The 18,238-nt window shown below is 31.2% G+C and overlaps 1 protein-coding gene across 3 annotated transcripts; it reads right to left on the reverse strand.

The window, feature by feature from the left end:
- Window positions 1–8,490: 8,490 nt before the first annotated feature.
- Window positions 8,491–11,733, reverse strand: LOC109153603 (MADS-box transcription factor 23-like). 3 transcript variants are annotated; one of them, XM_019301472.1, is made up of 9 exons: window positions 11,340–11,733; window positions 10,279–10,354; window positions 10,004–10,065; window positions 9,812–9,911; window positions 9,543–9,584; window positions 9,372–9,413; window positions 9,099–9,277; window positions 8,634–8,995; window positions 8,491–8,528 (listed from the first exon to the last, which is right to left on the reverse strand). In XM_019301472.1, the coding sequence occupies exons 1-8, from the start codon at window positions 11,519–11,521 to the stop codon at window positions 8,908–8,910; spliced, it is 771 nt and encodes a 256-aa protein (XP_019157017.1). In that variant the 5' UTR covers window positions 11,522–11,733; the 3' UTR covers window positions 8,491–8,528; window positions 8,634–8,907. The 3 variants fall into 3 exon arrangements, with proteins under 3 accessions (XP_019157017.1, XP_019157010.1, XP_019157001.1); XM_019301465.1 differs by having other exon boundaries at window positions 10,004–10,068; XM_019301456.1 differs by having other exon boundaries at window positions 10,004–10,074.
- Between the last annotated feature and the right edge of the window lie 6,505 nt (window positions 11,734–18,238).

The raw sequence follows: 18,238 nt of genomic DNA on the forward strand, positions 1-18,238 counted from the left end.
TTAAAATAAGGAGGCTATTTTAGTCATTTCACATCTCTTCAATCGTTTTCCCAGACTAAGCTTCTTCCCGGCGGCAACCACTCCACCGCCGCCGCCCAAAATTCCATCTTTGAGCGCAGTTTCCAGATCCAAAACCTACGCCACACCTTCCCCCTGATTCATATGCATTTTCTACCCAAAACTCAGCCCCCAACAACCTTAAATACAGGAAAAAAAAAAAAAAAAAAAAAAAAAAAACAATCTTGCTCAAAACATAGTACACGAAGCGTGTGGATAAAGAAGAGAGCTTACACTCTCTTTCGTTCGTTGTTTCACTTTCTCGCCCATTGACAAATGCTAGTACCAAAATCAAGATTCGACGTCAAGGGGACATATTTTCCTCCTTTATCGAGCTTGATCGGAAATCTTTTTCACTGGTCAAAAGCGCAACAGTGTTCATTTTTGCCATCATTATCATGATAATAAAAAGGAAGGGGCCGAAGATGACACGTATTGCCAATCAAAAAGATGCATGAGTCAAACCGGAAGGTGTGCTACTGCGACGGATTCGTCGAAAAAGATGAATTCGCCGAAAAGAAGGAAGAGATGTGAAATGACTAAAATATCCTCATTATTTTAACTGTTAAAATTTTTCGGCGAAATTTAGCTGGTAATTTGACCGGAGTAACCAAAATTGATAAAAATTGCATAATCAAGGTACTAAATTGACACTTTTGAAAGTCAGATGCTGAAATTAACAAAGTCCCTATAGTCATATGACAAAATTGAAATTTTCTCAAAAATTATGTTAAAATCAAAAGTTATAACTAGTAGCTTACTTGCGTCTCTGCCCCAACAATCCCTACATTCGAACACATGACTTACTCTAGTATTAATTGTGGAGAGATGAAGCGCTTACAATACACCAAAAGTTATAGCTATCAGTAAATATGCACATTTATTTTTTTTTATACTTATGTAATAGTCAGTGTTATGTTTCAATGTAGCACGCTAGACTCGCCCTCTAAGCCTCCACCCAACGAATTTATATTAAGGATTAAAAGTCTAATTTTTCTCTATCTTATTTGATTAAGAATCAGTTCTTAATCTTCTAATTTGTCCTTGGTCCTATTTGATAAAATAGTTAGCATATAGGTCAATTTTAGCTTATTTGACCACTATTATTTGTTTGACATGGTTTAAAAGTCAATATAAGTGTTTGGTTAATTAACTTTTTGTACTCCAAAATGCTAGAATTCAAAAAACTACTCCAATCAACTTTTTCAATTAGCTTTTTGTGAAAAGAAATTATACCAAACAGCTATCAGCTAACAACAACTAATTTACCAAACACCTTTCTACCATGAGCTAATGTTATCAACTAGTTATACCATCTAATTAACCCAATCAGCTAACAGCTAACAACCATTTCCCCCTCCCCCTTCCCCACCCCACCCCCATGGCCCCATATATATATATATATATATATATATATCCAAACAAACTAATGATGCGGCTACAAACACTTAATTGCATGCGTAAAAGAGGCCGGCGCATTTGAATACAAGCTGAAGCTTGGATCTATCTTAAAATGGAGAAATTTATTATTTGTTTTGTATTTGAGGAAACTGTCTTGTTATGCTTTTAAAATAAAAGTCTGTCTAAAGTTGAACAAAAACTCAGACGGATTAAACTAACTGAATAAAAACAAATAAGTTCCCATTATTATTATTATGATTATTATATGCTACGGCAGCTTGTTTTTTCTCACTTCTGTTTATGTTGTTTTTTTGCTTCTGTTTATGGAATTATGGTGTTCCTTGTTCCTACCCTTCTCTTCAAAAGTTTGTGACCAATTGTTATATAATAATTCATAATAACATTATTGCACTGACTAGCTGTGTAGGGCCAAAACCTTGCAGAAATCATTGTGGGTATGACTCCGGCCAATTTCAAAATCCAATACTATGTTCACCCCCGCTATTAATTAATTTGGGTTTTTAAATTTCATTCTTTTTGTGTAAAGGTATTCAGATATGTTAATTCAGAAATGTTACAACAAGTTATTGTTAATTAAGTATAGAGTGTTAATTATTGTACAATGTACATTCATCTTTTAATTGATTGTAATATATTGTATATAGTAACCGAATCATAATGGTGTTATCGATTACACAAACCCATTATTTTTTTGAAAAAAAAAAAAAAGAGTTAATATGTCATTATTGAATCAAACATAAAAGGAAAAATGGCACTTTTTATCCCTGTATTATATGCTTATAGCACTTTTTTCCCCTGAGTTATTCATGCATTCACATTTGCCCCCTCAATTATTATAGAAGTGGCAGTTTTTCCCCCTGATAATATTAAATGGACATTTCTACCCTTAAAACAAATATTTTATTTATTTCTCTTCTTCACCAAATTATTGCTTATACGTAGGGATGACCACGGTTTGGTTCGAACTGAACCAAACACTATAGCAATCAAATTAAAAATTTTCGGTTATGATTCATAACATAACCCAATATTTGAGTTTCCGTTTATTAAAATCGTGAACTGGTAAAAAATGGATCCTGAACCGTAAACCGGAGATTCAAATCGGAACAACTACTAGCAATAGCTTAAATTAGAATTATAATATTTGCAAATAGTGTATGTTTTTTTCTGTATTTATATTGACTCTCACATATAAGTATATATAATCGCGATTTGAGTTTTATTTTGAACCGTCGGTTCACGATTTTGGATCCAATTTGAACGGTTGGTTCAAACTTTCTTTTAAAATTTTTATTTTTTTATTTTTAAAATATTCTAAATTTAACACTTAATGTATTTTATTTTTTCAAATCGTGGTTATAATTTGTTGAAGAAGAAAAATAAATGAAATATTTATTTTAAGGGTAAATATGTCCATTTAATATATCAGGGGGAAAAACTGTCACTTAAATAATTTAGGGAGAAAAAGTGTTATAAGTATATAACAAAGGGGGAAAAAGTGCCATTTTTCCAACATAAAAATATAATTGAACAGCTAAATAAACTAAAAATAAACGTGCACGCAATTATTAGCCCATTGAATAATACGCTAAGGTTAATCTCATCCCTGCAATTTTAGTGCTTTCAAGATGACTATACTTTTGTGTAAAAATAATTCTTTTTATTAATTTTTTTATTTACATGTCTTGCAAGCTTTTGTTTTTTTAGAAAGCTTATAAAACACTACTGGAAATTATGGAATTTTCGACCAGCTGAAAGTGATCTTAAATTAAGTCGAAAGCAAAAAGTGGTTAGAAATAGCAATAAAAATTTTTCCAGATACCAAAAGTGGTCGGAACAAGACTTTCAACTTGATGTAAGATCACTTTCAGGTGGTCGAAAATTTCATAATTTCCAGTAGTGAAGTATATAAAAAGTTGTCAAATGGTAACTTTTGATGGAGTAGTTCTATATGTACTCTCAATCCATACTCCAATTTTGTACTCCCTTTGATTTGGCATGTTTTGATTGCTCAATTTTATAGGGTCATAATTTTTATCTATTTCTTTTTTTTTTTTCCTCCAATCAAAATTGAACACAAGTGAGAGTAAATGAAGTATTTTCACTCCCTTTTGTTGCCATTTGACAGCTTTCCTGTACTTTGTTTTTTTTTTTTTTTTACTTTTTCTTATATATATATATATATATATATATATATATATATATATATATATATATATATATATATATATATATATATATATATATATATGAGTTAATTACCGAAATGGTCCATTGACTATAGCAAAATTACCAATTTGGTCCTTGACTATTTTTTTAACCAATTAAGTCCCTCAACTTTCAAAATCTTAACCAATTTGGTCCTCTGTTTGTTTGACGTTAGTCAACCGTTAACTTGGGACCAAATTGGTAATTTCGCTATAGTCAATGGACCATTTTGGTAATTAAATTTAGGGGTGGGCAATTCGGTTTAGTTTTTTGAAATTGAACCGTACCAATCCGAATCAAACTAATTTGGTTCGATAATATATCGAACAACCGAACGGTATTAGATTCTTGTATACCGAACGGTTCGATAAAAAATCGATCCGAATTGTTGGTAAAATATTGAACTGAACCGAATACCGTTTGATTTTTTTAAACAAATATAATAATAATAATAATAATAATAATAATAATAATAATAATAATAATAATAATAATAATAATAATAATAATAATAATAATAATAATAATAATAATAATAATAATAATAATCATAATAATAATAATAAATAAATAAATAAATAAATAAATAAATAAATAAATAAAAAGTCAATCCAAGTCTCCTAATGCTTACTCTGCCATTCAGCTCATATTCTCATGGGTATTTCTCGTAAATGTTTTATTTGATTTCTTTATGGTTTGTTATCAAAAGTTCTATATTATGTGTTATGGTGTTTACATAGTCCATATCCAAAGTCTAATATATAACAACATAGCAATCCAAAGTCCGTCCAAATGGTATTCGGTTCTATTTGGTTTTTACCGAACAAATTCAGTTCGGTTCGAGTTTTTAGCGAACCGTTCGGTATACAAGAATATATTACCGTTCAGTTGTTCGATATATTACTGAATCTAACTAGTTTGGTACGGTTCGGTTCGAGAAAACTGAACCGAATTGCCCACCCTTAAAGTTAATTACCAAAATGGTCCCTTGACTATAGCAAATTACCAATTTGGTCCCAAGTTAACGGTTGACTAACGGTCAAACAAACGGAGGACCAAATTTGTTAAGATTTTTAAAGTTAAGGGACTTAATTGGTCAAAAAAATAGTCAAGGACCAAATTGGTAATTTCGCTATAGTCAAGGGACAATTTCGGTAATTAACTATATATATATATATATATATATATATATATATATATATATATATATATATATATATATATATATATATATATATATATAATTAGATTCAAATGTGGTTGGTGTGCTCAGTTGCAGTTGTGCGGTTAAATCTGAGCCATTGATCTTGCTTAAATCAACGTCCAAGATTACTAAATTAAAAAAAAAAAAATTGTGGTGGCAATGTTGTAAATTTTGCATCTAGGTCAAATTTAAGGTGCGTGTTTTTGTGCTTAAAGTGCATGGGTTTTGTGCTTAAGGTGTGTGGGTTGTGTGCTTAATGTGGGTAGTTTTGAAACTTAAGGTGCGTGATTTTCCTTCTTAAGGTGTGTAGTTTTTGTGCTTAAGGTGCATCGTATTTATTCTTCAAATCTGGAACAGAACATAAGGCGGCAGAGTGTAATGGGCACTCCTTACCCGCGCACCCTTCTCCCTTTTAAACTAAGGGGTCTGAGTCATGGGTATCCCAGACGCCTAGCTCAAACCCTCAAGAACAAAACTTTTGAACTGAGGGGTTTGCCAGACCCCTAGCTCAGACCCTCAAGAACAAAACTTAATTGCTTCATTTTAACACTTAAGGTTTGTTGTTCTAACACTTAAGTGTGTGTTTCTATCAATTAAGGTGCATCACTATTATAAACTGAAGGTGCGCGATGTTAATACTTAAGGTGCACCATATTAACACTTAAGGTGCGTTGTTTAACATTTAAGGTGCGTGTTTCTATCACTTAAGTGCGTCATTTTTAGCTTATGCTTCTTTCTTCCAGACACGCGTTTTTTCTTTCATTTATTTGAACCGTTGATCTAGATTTGATCACGGTTCAAATCTAACCACATGACTGCACCAGAACTCATCCCTATATATATATATATATATATATATATATATATATATATATATATATATATATATATATATATATATATATATAGTGAAAGGTTCCCGTGCGGTGAATGCTTCCCGTGCGGATGTGCGGTGGATTAATGTGCGTGAGATTTGTACTTAATGTGCGTGAGTGTTGTGCTTAATGTGCCTGAGATTTGTACTTAATGTGTGTGAATGTGTAAAATGCAGCAGAAAATATTGATGTCAGCTTCTTCCCCATCCCTAGTAGCCATTTGCCCCCCTCCCTGATGATGATGATGCGGAGGCGAGCTATAGTGGTTAAAAATTATGGGAATAATACAACAGAAATCCACACTTAGTTGCTGTGCAAATTTTACTGTGCGTGTGTCATTTAAATAAACATTCAACTGCAATGAAGGTAACTGATAATCCAGAATCCATGGCCAAATTGAAGGAAGAAGTAATAAGAAGTTTGGGCATTAATGTGCGTGAGTTTCTGTTCTGCTTCCTTTTGAGCTCGTAATTCTGAAATACGCACGCACATTAAGCACAAATCTCACGCACATTAAACACAGTACTCAGGCACATTAAGTACAAAACTCACGCATATTAACATGACGCACATTAAGTACAAATCTCAGGCACATCGAGTACAAATCTCACGCACATTAATCCACCGCACATCCACACGGGAAGCAACAAATACACCTGATCCCTTCCCTATATATATATATAATTATATATATATATACAAATTCGTTACGTTTTATTACGCACACGCCGTCGGTCAACAGCGCACAGACCAACGTCCAAAAACAATTTATAAATCAAGGCAGCAACTCATACCTGTGATAGTAGTCGCCATCTTCAACTTCTGCAATGTTCTTGCGCTTCAACACCCTTTGTTCACGGTTTGAGTGGTACAGCTACTAACCATATTGGATTACTACTTGTTCCCATTATATTTGTGGTCTTTCATTAATTCAAAGATTCCATTCTAATTCTAACCAAAATTAACACATTAATAGAATTACTCTTTAACCCTCCTAATTAAATTATGACCTTATTTACACTATATTTCTCATTCGATCTCATCCTTCCATTACAAATTTATAAATGGTCAAGATGTCGTCTCACCATTTCATCTTAATAGGAGTCTCATTGGATTCAATATATATATATATATATATATATATATATATATATATACACACACACAATATAATATATTGACTCCTGCAATCCTCCAAAAAAAAAAAAAAAAAAAAAAAAAAAGTTCAACCCCCAATCGATCTCCTCAATTTCATCAAAAAAAGATCTCTATTCAAAGTCAGCTAGCTTAGTTGTGTCTTGTATTCCAACTATTTGAGACTAATACACTATTAATGCAGGCAAATTATATTATCAACTATGAATAGATATACATTTTTATTTTATTGAATGTACATTATTTGTGTATTGAAAGTACAATATTTGATAGTATATCAATTACCAAACAATGTACTTTTAATAGTCAAATAATGTACTTTTACAAAATAAACTTTTAATGTATTAAAAATATATCTTTAATATAATAAAAATGTATTTTATGTTAGTGGTCCACCTTACAAAGTGAATCATGGTATAATGATTGGTGAAAGCAGGCAAATTATGCTGTGGAACCGTATGCACCTTGCAAAACTATCATAATTGTGAATATATAGTTCTAAAATTATGAACATAGAATTCTATAATTATGAACATAGAGTTATATAATTGTGAATATAGAGTTCAATAATTGTGAATATAAAGTTCAAAAATTATGAACATAGAGTTTTATAATTATGAACATAGAGTTTTGTAATTGTGAATATAGAGTTCAATAATTGTGAATTTGAAGTTAAAAAATTATAAACATAGAGTTTTATAATTATGAACATAGAGTTTAGTATTTATGAACATAGAACTGTGTCTACCTTGCAAGGTGGACACGGTTCCACTGCATAACAATTGGTGAAAGCACGCACTCAAATGACAAATTATTGTATAGACCATGATCCACATAATTGTGTGGACCATGAATATCAAATACATTTTTAATATATTAAAAGTATATTATTTTTGTACTAAAGGTACATTATATAAAATAATGTAATCTTGGTATATTAAAAATGTACTTTCAAAAAATGTACTTTACGTACATAAATAATGTACCTATAATATATTAAAAATGTACTTTTTAGTTATGCTCCATGTAATAATGATTGCACTCAAATTGTAGTGGCATAATGGGCTTTAGAAAGTTCTGAGGACTTCTTCGGCCCAATATACTTTACCAAATCATGGCCCAAAGAACCCTATATCAACATTTTGGATTATATTGAGAAAATTTACCTTTTTTACATTCAATATAAAAGCAATTTATATCATGAACCTGGGTCTATATAACACTATAAACCTTAAATCGAAACCATGAGGTACATAATTTTATAACGCAAAATAAAAAATCATAATACAAGACATATACACATGTTATATATTTATTTATTTTTCAAATCTGATTTAGGTACATAATTTGTGTTTATATACACAGAATTTCACAACACATTGACACAAAAATTCATAACATTAGATATAATTACTAATTTATTTCATATACAAAATTCACTCTTAATATACAAAATTACATAACACGAGACACAAAAACTTACAATATAAAATACATACACATGCATCAAGGTCCACCCCACTCCATGGTATAAGGATTGCAATATGAACATATAGAGCAATATAGTTGTACCAAGTGACAATAAACTATTACCAATAATATTTACCCTACAAATATCATTAACATATGCCAAGAACAAAAAACAATGTTGATAATAATACTAAGAGAGCTTGAAATTTAAACAACAAAGTGTAGCCAAGAAGCAGTAAAACTAATTCATTAAGCAGTAAAAAGAGTTGCAGCAGCAGCTGAGGAAAACTGGATTTTCTACATTTCACAAAAGCCCTGTTGAAGAAAGCTATGTACAAAAACAGAAAACTGCCTTCCTGCTCAACTTATCTAAATTAAAACACTATTTTTCTTCCCATTCTTGGATCTTCACGATAAATTGTTCCGCTAAATCAACTTCGCTTCCCCGGGCTAGCTTTAAGCCTGTAGCAAAATGGGGAAGAAACGAAGAAACGAAGAAACCAGAAAGAAAGCTGATCACTTTAATTCCAAATGACTCCCGGAACTGGTGGAATGAGTTTCGGGTTCAGGCGTCTTCCTCTTTTGACAACCACCCGTGGCAAGCCTGTGTAGTCAGTCAAACATTTTAAGGAACAAAGCGAGAAGACAGGACAGAATATAATGAACAAAGAGAAGAGACGTTTCAGATCAAGGAAAAATACCCATACCCCAACTGCAAGGTGGTATCAGAATTCTCATTCTCGAACCCACCATCGCTCCCTATGTCGTCCTGGCTCTCAACACCGTCTTTTCCAGAGGAAACATTGTTTTCAGTAGGGTAGAATTCGATGCATGGTGCTGGCACAGTAGCACTTAATGGATAATAAAATCCTCGAAATCCTTCTATCTGTGTAAGCACAATGCATTAAACACAACTATATATAATCAATTTTGCATATTAGAAGTTATTCAGTGCATTGAGAAAAAGAATTTCGGTTTACCTCTTTGCGCAGTTGATCATTCTCCAGCAAAGCCAGCTCTTCCTAGTTAAAAATAACAGACAGTGTTAGGTGTTAGCACAAAATAGACATTAATCATGGCTGTAAAATGACAATTCATGGTTTTGTGAACATCGTAAATCACTATATGAGCTATAATAATGTAATTAAAACCTGTTTCCGTGAGTGCTCTAGTTGTTCCATCAGTATTTGATCCTGGAATGAAGACTCTGTTATAGACCTCACTTAAACGTATTGAAAATATAAGAGAAAATGTCATGGGTTAGACAAGCTAATTGATTGGATTCAGTCTTTTAGTGTGGCATTATAGCGACTTTGGCCCAATCTTAGATTACAACATGATATCAGAGCTTGTTCGGTTCACTTTATGTTCACCTGGTAAAAAATGCATTTTTCATTAAGAAAGAGATGAAACACGAAACCTTTCTACTCTTTATGCCCACCAGTCCTTCATGCAGTTGATGCTCAAGTTCCCGTAATTCATTCAAGCCCATACCTTTAAGATCCTTACCCAACAATAGCCTAAAATCAGAGCAAGATCAGTAGGGGATTGAATTAGCTTTGAATTTATAAAAGATCAAAAATTGCAATTAGATAGCTAACTGAAAACATACAACTGCTTTGATTTAAGCTTTGAGATTTCATCACTCAGAACCTCCACCTCCGTGTGTTCTAGCTGCTGATTCTAAGAGCCATAGAACAAGCACAGAGATCAAACAATGAAACCATCAATAGGCTTTTCTAAGACAAAAGTAAAAACATGGGTACTTTATTGCGAAAATATTAAGGTTAAATAAACATATCAAGAACAGCCTATGATACATGACGAGTGAGATGATATTGAACATTACATGGGCCATCACGAGAAGATAAAAAGACCAATAATTACCTTTGGCTTCTTTTCTACAAGGGGCATTCCTGAAGACTTTATACGTTTGTTATACCTCGAAAGTGTTTGCTCCATGCTACATAAAAGATAGATTACATATGGCATGTTTAGTAACCGGAAAATTCTCCAGTTTCCTATTCAAAATTAGCTAATTTTCAAATTTAGAAATAAAAAATGGAGAACACTATTTTCTGGGTTAATAAAGGGAGTTGGAAACCACTAATCCATAACTTCAAGTATGATCACCATCACCATTACCTGTGAACTTTAAGTTCATCTATCTATCTACCCCTACCTTCACCCACATATCCAACTCCACTCTCTACTTACTCTTACCATCTCATATCTAACCCCCCACCGCCACCCCCACCCTCATCTCCTTTATAATTATCATGTACCTGCACAGAGCATGAAAGTTTTTGAAAACTATAGCCTAAACTTCTCCCAAAAGGTTGAATCCCCAACCCCAAGGCCCCACACCCCAGCCCGGCAGAGCATTTGAGAATTGAGAGCATGTAAATCACAGTTTCTCAGTGGCTCAGCATACAATGCCAAATGCCTGTGCCCACAAGGAAGTTGTCTACTTTGGGCATAATCCCCACACTGCCGAGTTTTGAACTTTGATCTCTTTCCCAAATACCTGTCTACTGAACCAGTGAGCTACGTCCGTTATAGCCTAAACTCGTGTTCATCGAAATGGGACAACATAAACATGAACAAGTATTCCTCATTGAATGTACGACAAAAAGTACTAAATCAAAGATCAAAGATGATAACGTTCAGAGAATCGAAACAAATATCTTCAGTCAACTATAAGTTGACCTGCTTTAGTAGGGCTAATTAATTGAAGTAGAATCAAAATTGAGACTTTGGAAATACATACTCCGTATATAATTACCAGTTACCTGCAAATCTGCAATGCAATCATAAAGAGCAAAAATGCACAAAAATTTGAAATTGTGCGAAATTGAAAATCGGAAAACATGCCCTAATCAATCGCAGAAGGAATTTCACATGCAAAAAGCAAAAATGAAGATTCAAAAGAAAAAAATTGGATAGACCTTTTGCTAGAGAACTCGAAAAGCTTGCCAGTACTGGAGAAGACGATGACGGCGACCTCAGCGTCACATAGAATAGAAAGCTCTCTTGCCTTCTTGACCAAGCCGCCACGGCGTTTGGAGAAGGTGACTTGCCTGTTGTTTATATTCTCAATCAATTTTATATCAATCTTCCCTCTACCCATCCTCTTATTCTTCTCAATCTACACAATTAAGTTCTTGTTAAACTAACACCCCTAATTCTCAATTTACAGCGAATTGGATGAAGGGTTTTAGCAGGGTGAAGAAGAATGAAGAGAGGAGGGGGGTGGGGGTGGGGGTTGCTAAATATATATATATATATAGAGAGAGAGAGAGAGAGAGAGAAGGTGGAGGGCAGCGACCAAATGGCGAGAAAGGCAAGCTTGCATGGCTGTTCCTCTATACGCTGCTGCATGAGTGTTTTTGCCACATTTAGCTCCTCTCCCTCCTTATTGGTCCTTTTTCTGGGTCCTACTTTCCGTTTCATTTCAACCCCTAGCCCTACCAAATTCAAATTGGGCAACCGACTCGAGATAAATCAATTTAGATTACTCAATTTGTTCAACAAAGTCAATTAAACATTCAGGAAAAATATTTATATTTTGACTACTAGGAAGTTTAGTTAAGGAATTTCTATACCGGTTGAACGTTATGTTATTGATTTTTCAGTCGTTCCAATTAATAATTCACTCAAAATAGGTAATATTTGACTTCTAGAAATTGCAATTAATGAATTTCTATACCAGTTGAGCGTTATAGTATCTATCTTTCGGTCGTTCTAATTAAGGATTCACTTAAAATATTTATAATTTATTAAATTTATATATTAAAAATATTGAAATTTATATTAATTAACTAGTATGTATATATATATATATATATATATATATATATATATATATATATATATATATATATATATATATATATATATATGAATTGATTATATTATTAATTGTTTAAATTGGTTATATAGTAGGGTATTATATTAGTACGTGAGAGCATTGAATATGGAAACAATATTATCAAGATTTTAGTTAATTTCTATTTTGCATTTGCTTATAAAATAAGTTATATTAAATTATTTGGTGATAAACATCTAAAAATTCTACACGGTAATACCATACATAATATTACCAATTATGCTATTATGTTATTACCTAATTAATTAATATCTTATTGCTACTGTTTACCTCAATCATCTCATAAATATCAATAATGTTTATTAAAGGGCTCTAATCAAACACATAAACTGAAAAAAAAAAAAATGACAATCATAAGCAAAATATGTACAAAAATAAATGATAAAAATATTATGATAATGATTAAGACATAATAAATTTACCTTTCCAGAAAATCACGAAACTCTAGAAAATCCTGATTGAAATGGAGCTGTGTATCAAGAGTTATATATCTTGACATAACCAGCTAATCAGAAAGAACATTCATTACTTGTTCTTATTCAAACACTTTCAAATATAAAGAAAAATTAAAACACTTGTGTTTAGATTAACTCTTCGTATCATTCTTAACTCTACACAGTTGCATAAGAACAACCATAGGATTTGCAAGGCCATAATTATAACCAAAAAAAAAAAAAAAGTTTCAACTCTTGATATATATTGATCTCACATTGTAGCCTTCAATTGATTGTCCCTATAAACAAATAAACTACTTAATAAAAATACATATACAAAAAATACAATAAAAATAACAAAATTAGATAATTTACTTTGTATCCACGTACAATTAGAAAATCAATAAGTTAAGAAGGCTTCCCTGCAATGATCTTATCCAATGGGGAGTATATCTCAATGACCCTACCAATAACTTCAAACATGTTAATAAATAAATAAATAAATAAAAGAATTCAAATGTAGATTAAAATTGTAAATGAAACTTATCAACGAGCTGTTTATCATCTAAACACTTCAAAGATGAAAATGATTTCAATAAATAAACTTGTCTAGGAAAGTTGTCATTTTTTTTATTCTTTAATCAAAGTAACGTAGTTGAATTACAACATAAAATGATGAGTGAATTTTTTGTAAATATAGAAATTACTTATCACCATAAAATTTTTAATGGCATAAACTTTTCATTCTTTGAAAAGCTTACAGTACTTACTAACATGCTCCCTTAGTATATGAGCATGGAGTTCCCTACAATGGAGTAAAAAAGAAAAGTGCTATTTTGCAATTTATTTTTGCAGTATAGGAAGCAGCTTTGTAATGCATCTTTTTCCCAATTTCATATACAACACGAGTTCTAGCAAAAAGCAAAATCGAAAAAAAAATACCATTTGATCGTGAAATATGCACTCTCTAGATTTTATGGAATCACTCCCCTTTCTCTTTGGAACTTCATATAGGTGCACACCCATCACCATCTAATAGCTCTGAAAGTCTTCAATGGAGAAATCTCCTAGCACCTGAAGGGCAATTTCGTATCAGAAGGGGTGAAAGATATTCGGGGGATAAGAACTTTGGTTCCTTGATGTGTCTCATTAACTATTCTTGCTTCGACAATGTAATTTGTCAATCTTGTGACGATGAGGTGCGTACCGTCGCAAAAACCAAGAGAGTCGTCTATGTTCCGCAAAAACATAACAACTGCAACAAGAGTCACAACTTAAATATGTTCGATCTTCTGATCTGCAGTGTTCATGTTGCACATGTACTGATTAATTTGATCAACTACATCTAAAGTCGCTGAGAGGATCGCTTGGCCTTCTAGGTGCGACTCATCAAGGTGCAAATTTGTTACGAAAATGTCGAGTTCTGAACGAATCCTATACTATTTTAATTTTCAAAGTCGAGTGTTGAATCAAATTGTATAATATTTTAATTTTTATATCTTTTTTATTTTCTAAATTATAGATATTTAATAAAGTATTTTTTATTATGGGGATGTAGCTCATATAGTAGAGTGCTCGCTTCGCATGTGAGAGGTACGGAGATCGATGCTTTACATGGTGCAAATTTGTTATGAAAATGTCGAGTTCTGAATCGAATCCTATACTATTTTAATTTGTTATGAAAATGTCGAGTTTTGAATCGAATCCTATACTATTTTAATTTTCAAAGTCGTGTTGAATCAAATCGTATAATATTTTAATTTAAATGATTTTCGTTTTCTAAATTATAAAAATTTAATGGGGTATTTATTATTATGGAGATGTAGCTCAGATGGTAGAGTGCTCGCTTAGCATGCGAATCCTAATGTAATCTCCAAGCTTTACACGGTGAAAAATTCTTACAAAAATGTTAATCAAATTGTATACTATTTTAATTGGCAAATGCTTTTTGTTTTCTAAATTATAGATATTTAATGAAGTATTTTTAATTATGGGGATGTAGCTTAGATAGTAGAGCGCTCGCTTTGCATGCGAGAGATATAGGGATCAATACCTCGCATGTCCAATCCTAATCTGTTAATAAATCAAATTGTATACTTTTTTTCAAATTCGAGTTTTGAATTGAATCGTATACTATTTCAATTTTAAAAGTCGAGTGTTGAATCAAATCTTAGGTGCAAATTTGTTCCGAAAATCTCGAGTTCTAAATCGAATTGTATACTATTTTAATTTTAAAAGTCGAATTTTGAATTGAATCGTATACTATTTTAAATTTAAAAATCAAAGTGTTGAATCAAATCTTATAATATTTTAATATTCAAATGCTTTTTGTTTTTTCTAAATTATAGATATTTAACGAAGCATTTACAATTATAGGGATGTAGCTCATATGGTAGAGCGTTTGCTTGGCATGCGAGAGGTATAGGGATTGATACTTGTATGTCCAATTATTAATACATGTAGTTTGCAAGCTTTACCGTAGTAAATTCGTTACAAAAATGTCGAGTGCTTTTTGTTTTCTAAATTATAGATATTAAATGAATAATTTTTCATTATGGGGATGTAGCTCATATGATAGAGCGCTTGCTTTGCATGCGAAAGGTACGGGGGTTGAGACCCCGCATCTGTAATTCGAATATAATATGCAAGCTTTACACGGTGTAAATTTGTTCCGAAAATCTTGAGTTCTAAATCCTATTTTAAATTTGAGTGTTGAATCAAATCTTATAATATTTTAAATTTCAAATGTTTTTTGTTTTCTAAATTATAGATATTTAATGAAGCATTTATGATCATGGGGATGTCCCTCGTATATATGATAGAGCGCTTGCTTAGCATGAAAGTCCAAATTAAATCGGAACAAAAATAATGAAGGTCCAAACTAATCTTTTAGACAAGACCCCCATTTTTAATAAAACGACCCTATATATATAATCAAAAAATTAATTGCAATAATTAAAAAAAAAAATCAACAACTGATATTTTTACAATATGACGCTAACCTTAATAGTATAAGAGTCGTTTGGTCAGGAAGTTAAAATGCCGGATTCTATTTTTATATATAGTATAGATTATTATTGTTATTATTGTTATTGTTATTAATATTATTAATATTATTATTATTATTATTATTATTATTATTCATTTGTTTATTATTATTTTTGTTATTATTATAAATTTTATTTTATTATTGCATAATAATAATAATAATAATAATAATAATAATAATAATAATAACAATACTATTATTATTATTACTATTATTATTATTATAATCAATGTCCTTATATGATTTTTTACATTTAACCGCTAATAGTAAAAAGCTAAAACTGAAATGCTACATTTTGCAGCATTTTAATTTGGCATTTTAAGAAAAGAATAATTTTTTTTTTCCAAAACGTCCTTGTATTATATATTTAAAAAAAAAAAAAAACGTATAACTGAAGCCACTAAAGGCTCCTTAAATGCAGGAGCCTTTTAGGATATAAATGTTTGCCAAGCAGTGATGGGCAAGCAAATCGTTTCATAAATCATCAAATGACTGTTGGGAGGATTAATTCAGTTGTTACAGAATTAATTTCAGGTTAATTCCAATTTTGAATTCCAGAATTAATCTTCATATTCAATAGTCAGTTTTGAAGGATTTGAACATGGGTTTAAATGCCAAGAATGAATGTTATTTACACCACCTTCTCCTATATAAGAAGTAGTAGTAGCAGAATTTTTCAGAACAAGAAGAACACACATAACGAAATAATATTTTCAGCTCCAAAATCTCTCCTTCTACTCCTTTCTTAGCCTATTGTGTTCTAAGCTTTGTTCTAGTTCGTCGGGTTCTTTGTTTGGGTGCTCAAACACTGAATCGTAGCACATTTTATCTTGGGAAACCTAGGCTATAACGCTCCTAGCACTTGTGGAAGGTAGCAAATAAGGTTTTAAGGAAAGAGTGGTCGCTCGACTCGTGCTAAAAACCTACACCAAACATGAGCCATATATCTTCTTCATTTTCTTCCATAAAATAATAATCTTTCCATAGGATTATTATTTGGATTTTACCAACATAAATATGTAAGTAGATAATTGTGACAATGTGGTTATAGTGATATATAACCAAATAGATGATAGATGATTGATGGTTTTGTTTTTCATTTAGAAAATAAATTTTAAAAGTTTTCTAGTTTTCTAGAAAGCTGAAAAATGTTTTCAGTTTTCAAAATGAAAATTTGTGCTAGTAAACATGTTTTTTGTTCTATTATATTCTCCAATGCTCCAGTTTTTCAGAAAACTAGAAAAAATTTTCAGTTAGTAAACAAGCCAATATGTTTTCTTTTTAAAGCAATGTTTTGCTTCTTATGAGGCAGAGCTTATGTCTACTTTATCAAAGTTGAAGTTTCTATTATAGTATATATACATGCCTTGCAAACATGACAGAAGGAGAAAGCAACATGCCTTTTGGTTGCAAGGAGGGAATTAGGAGGGAAAATGAATGGTAATTTTATAGAAATGAATAAGATTGGAATTCAAATTTCATTATTTGGTAGGTAGGAATAGAATTATTTAGAATTTCAATTATATATAGTGTTCAGTATAGATGAGAATAAGTAGTACAAAGACAAAAATACCCGTGTGGTTGCAATTCTTAGGTAAATATGTAGGATTATTAGGGAGGATAATTTGGTCCTCATATTCCAAACTTTCTTTCCATGTATTATGGAATTACAATTCCTAGGGGATGTGAGATTTGTAATTCCTCGAATTTGAGGAATTGTATTTTCATATAATTGCAATTTCTCTAGACCAAACTCTGAAATTTTCCATTTCTTAAAATTACGTGGGAAATGAATTGCAATTCTTCTCTATCAAACTTGGGATAATGGAATTTTTCAATATCCATGGCACTGAGTTGCTACAGAAACATCAAGACCAAAAATTCTACATAAATTATCATATCAACACTGTTAGGAATGTTACAAGAAAAAAGTAACAATTTCACTTTCTTTGTTGTGTTGGATGTATGAGATCGTCTAACGGATCCTTTTCCGTGAGACAAGTCAGGTCAATATGTAAATTTAATACTTATACTGAAAAATGTAATACTACTCAGGAATAAATTATTTGTTACTTATGAGAACGTAAATTATACCCATTAAATTAAATATATTTTAAGTAATGTTTGTATTTTATATATCAAGAGAAAATTTAATTTAGACATGTTTTTAAAATTTTAAATTTTTAAATTTTTTTTCAATATAAAAGAAATGCAAACTTGAAATATTTTGGGAAAATAGAATTAAACTATAATTAAAGTTGGGTTATATATAGGGTTTAATAAAATATTTCAGATTGAATTAGCTTGTCCAATTTGTGTATAATGTATTTGATTAAATTATTGCCAAATGTTACCACTCAAAAAGGTTTTGTTTGACGTTAGTTTAAACCTTTAATTAAGATTGCATTTGGTTTAGGGTTTAGTTTCATCTTACTTCAGTAACGCGGACTTGGGGGGTAATGAATCAAAAATAAA

This window comes from Ipomoea nil, unplaced genomic scaffold (assembly GCF_001879475.1).
Source record: "Ipomoea nil cultivar Tokyo-kokei standard unplaced genomic scaffold, Asagao_1.1 scaffold0268, whole genome shotgun sequence".
NCBI lineage: Eukaryota > Viridiplantae > Streptophyta > Magnoliopsida > Solanales > Convolvulaceae > Ipomoea > Ipomoea nil.

Coding starts and splice junctions, on each gene's coding strand:
- LOC109153603 (XM_019301456.1), bottom strand. CDS start 11,521: ATGGGTAGAGGGAAGATTGATATAAAATTGATTGAGAATATAAACAAC. Junction 9,585..9,811: donor TGGGCATAAAGAGTAGAAAG/GTTTCGTGTTTC, acceptor TCTTCATTCCAG/GATCAAATACTGATGGAACA. Junction 9,414..9,542: donor TAGAGCACTCACGGAAACAG/GTTTTAATTACA, acceptor ATTTTTAACTAG/GAAGAGCTGGCTTTGCTGGA.